This window comes from Chelonoidis abingdonii, chromosome 11, assembly GCF_003597395.2.
Source record: "Chelonoidis abingdonii isolate Lonesome George chromosome 11, CheloAbing_2.0, whole genome shotgun sequence".
Classification (NCBI taxonomy): Eukaryota; Metazoa; Chordata; order Testudines; family Testudinidae; genus Chelonoidis; species Chelonoidis abingdonii.
The window spans coordinates 18,712,846-18,715,424 of NC_133779.1; the positions used below are offsets into that span (position 1 = coordinate 18,712,846).

Sequence of the window (2,579 nt, forward strand, 5' to 3'; positions counted from 1 at the left end):
TCACAGCTTGGCATGAGGATAATTGAATCCAATCCACTCTCATGTTTCAGGGCGCCAGGCGGTTGCCTGGAGGGGTCAGGCAGGTTATTTGAGTCCGTGTGCCCCCAGGGTGCCCTGGCACCAGGACAAAGGACGGGGGTCTCAAAGCTGCTCTGGGGCGCCGGGAGGGGAAGGTCAGATGAGCAGGGAGCTGGCACCACCCGGGCGGTCTCACCTGAGTTCCTGCCACCACACAGATCTAGGCCAGGGTTGGTCCCCCTGTCCCAAGCCCGGCTCACAGCTCCGTGCCTTGAGGGCTGCGATGGCTCTGGTCTCAACAGAGGGGGAGGGGAAATCAGACCCACAGGCCCAGCCTGCCCCACATCTCCCAGACCAGACCCCCGGTACCCCTCCCCATTTTGCCCACCTCTCATCACAGCCCCCTGGCTGGTACCCGGGGCCTCACCCCAGGGCACGTGCCCCCTAGCACAGGGAGCAGGTCTGATCCCTGCCAGCAGGGGGCGCACGCCCACCCAACCCCAGCCCCCAAAGATTGACCTACGAGCCATCCAGGGAAGGCGAAAATCTGGTTTATTTTGTTGCAAAAAGACACATTCCACACACACACACAGACACATACACAGAGAGACGACTCAAAAAGCAACAGCCCGGTGATCCCCCCCACCCCTCCTGCCCCCAATTCCAGCCCTACCAGGGCTAAAACGTCCAAGCCTGCTCCCCCGGGGGCTGGTTTTAAAAAGAAAGTTAAATAGCATGATTCTAAAAATGGCATCGGGGGTGGGGGGAATTGAACCCCCCCCCGGGATAAAACCGCTCCCCCTAGCGTTGTGGAGACAGGTGGTCCTCACCTTAGAGACGGGGGGTTAATAGCCCCTGCCCCCCCAGACTGCACTGGCAGAGGCAATGAAATGGTTAAAATAAAGGGGGGGGTGTTAACTCATCACATCCCCCCCACCCGTGGCAGCGTCCGGCCGGCTCACTGCTCGTTGGGGTTCGGGTTGGCGTCGGGGTACTTGGTGAGGTCAAAGGTCAGTACTTTGCTGATCACGCAGTCCCCTTGCTGTGGAGAGAGGGGGGAAAAGGGAGAGTCAAAGATGGATCAAAAAAGAAGGTGTCACTTCCCCCCACTGAATCTGTGCACCCCCCCCAACCCCAGGCAGGGCCTGTGGTCTGTGCCGCTGCCCCCTCAAATGCCCTGCCCACCCCCCTGCATCTCCGCCCTCCCCACATGCCCCCCGGACCCAGGCAGAGACAGGCACCCCGTGCCCCACCCCCCGGGGCTGGATGGGTCGGCAAAGAAGTGGGGGGCAGCCCCCCCATACCTCGGGGTAGACCCCAATCAGGCTCTCGGCCTTGGTGTAGAATTCTTCTTTCAGCGAGATGACAATGGCCTGGAAGTTGCAGGCCGACTGCTCTTTGATGTAGTTGGCCACCTGTGGCGGGGGGCGGGATCGGGGGGGGTCAATGAGGGTGCCCTAAAACCTCCAGCCCATTCCCTCCCCCTCAGCCCCCCCCAGCTCCAGACCTTCCCCCCAAACCCTCTCATCTACAAGAGGAGTCAACGGGGCACCCCCTTCATGATCACCTCCCCCAAACCTTTCTCCCTAGAGTCCCCAGCCCCAAACTCTCCTGCCCCAAATCCCCCACATCCCCCCAAACCACTTCCCTTTCCTCTACCCCAGCCACCGCCCTCCCCCCCAGCTTCCCTCCCATCACATGGCCCACGGAGGCCCCTCGCTCTTAGTCCCCCATCAGCCCCACACACCTTCCCAATATTGGTGTTGTCCAGCGCAGCGTCAATTTCGTCCAGCACAAAAAAGGGGGCAGGTTTGTAGCTGGGGAGGGAGCAGAGACGAGGGGGTGATGGGGAGTTCACCGATGACCCTGCCCCACAGCCCCCTGCTCTCAACCACCACTCCCCTCCCAGAGCCAGGGAGAGAACCCAGGAGTCCTGGCTCCCAGCCACCAGCCCCCACTCCCCTCCCAGAGCCAGGGAGAGAACCCAGGAGTCCTGGCTCCCCCTGCTCTAACCACCAGCCTCCAGGGAGTGAACCCAGGCGTCCAGGCTCCCAGCCCCCTGCTCTACCCCACTGAGCCCCAGCATCCCCTACCTGTGGATAGCAAACAGAAGGGCCAAGGCTGCTACGGTTTTCTCCCCTCCAGACAGGTTGTCCATGGGCCGGAACCGCTTGCCAGGGGCCACGCAGTTGTAATTAATTCCATCCAGGTACGGCTCTTCGGGATTCTCCGGGCCCAGGAACGCCTACAGAGGGGAGTGGGAGGGGCAGTAAGGGGGGGGCCCGAAGGAGGCAGAGCCATCAGCCCCACATTGCAGCTTTCAGCTTACAATACTACTAACATTTCTAGTCCTCGTCGTTGGGGAGAAAAGCTCAAAAAGGTGACAGTGCCTGAGTCTGCTGAGAGCCTGAGCCGATCGCTCGCAGAGGTGTGAACTGCCAAACGCATCTCAATGGGGGTTAACCCCCAACCCAGCATGGGGCTCAGGGGTGGGGTCCCCAGCTACCTTGCCCAGAGGACAGATGCTGCCTTTCCAGGAAGAAGGTGGGGTCAGGGCGGAG

At 61.4% G+C, this 2,579-nt stretch overlaps 1 protein-coding gene across 1 annotated transcript; it reads right to left on the reverse strand.

Annotated features, from left to right (window-relative positions):
• Positions 1-553: 553 nt before the first annotated feature.
• Positions 554-2,364, reverse strand: LOC142047511 (structural maintenance of chromosomes protein 1A-like). Its single transcript, XM_075070791.1, has 4 exons — positions 2,112-2,364; positions 1,766-1,835; positions 1,323-1,433; positions 554-1,060 (listed from the first exon to the last, which is right to left on the reverse strand). The coding sequence occupies exons 1-4, from the start codon at positions 2,174-2,176 to the stop codon at positions 977-979; spliced, it is 330 nt and encodes a 109-aa protein (XP_074926892.1). The 5' UTR covers positions 2,177-2,364; the 3' UTR covers positions 554-976.
• Between the last annotated feature and the right edge of the window lie 215 nt (positions 2,365-2,579).

Coding starts and splice junctions, on each gene's coding strand:
- LOC142047511 (XM_075070791.1), bottom strand. CDS start 2,176: ATGGACAACCTGTCTGGAGGGGAGAAAACCGTAGCAGCCTTGGCCCTT. Junction 1,434..1,765: donor ACAACACCAATATTGGGAAG/GTGTGTGGGGCT, acceptor CCCCCGCCACAG/GTGGCCAACTACATCAAAGA. Junction 1,061..1,322: donor TGATTGGGGTCTACCCCGAG/GTATGGGGGGGC, acceptor CTCTCTCCACAG/CAAGGGGACTGCGTGATCAG.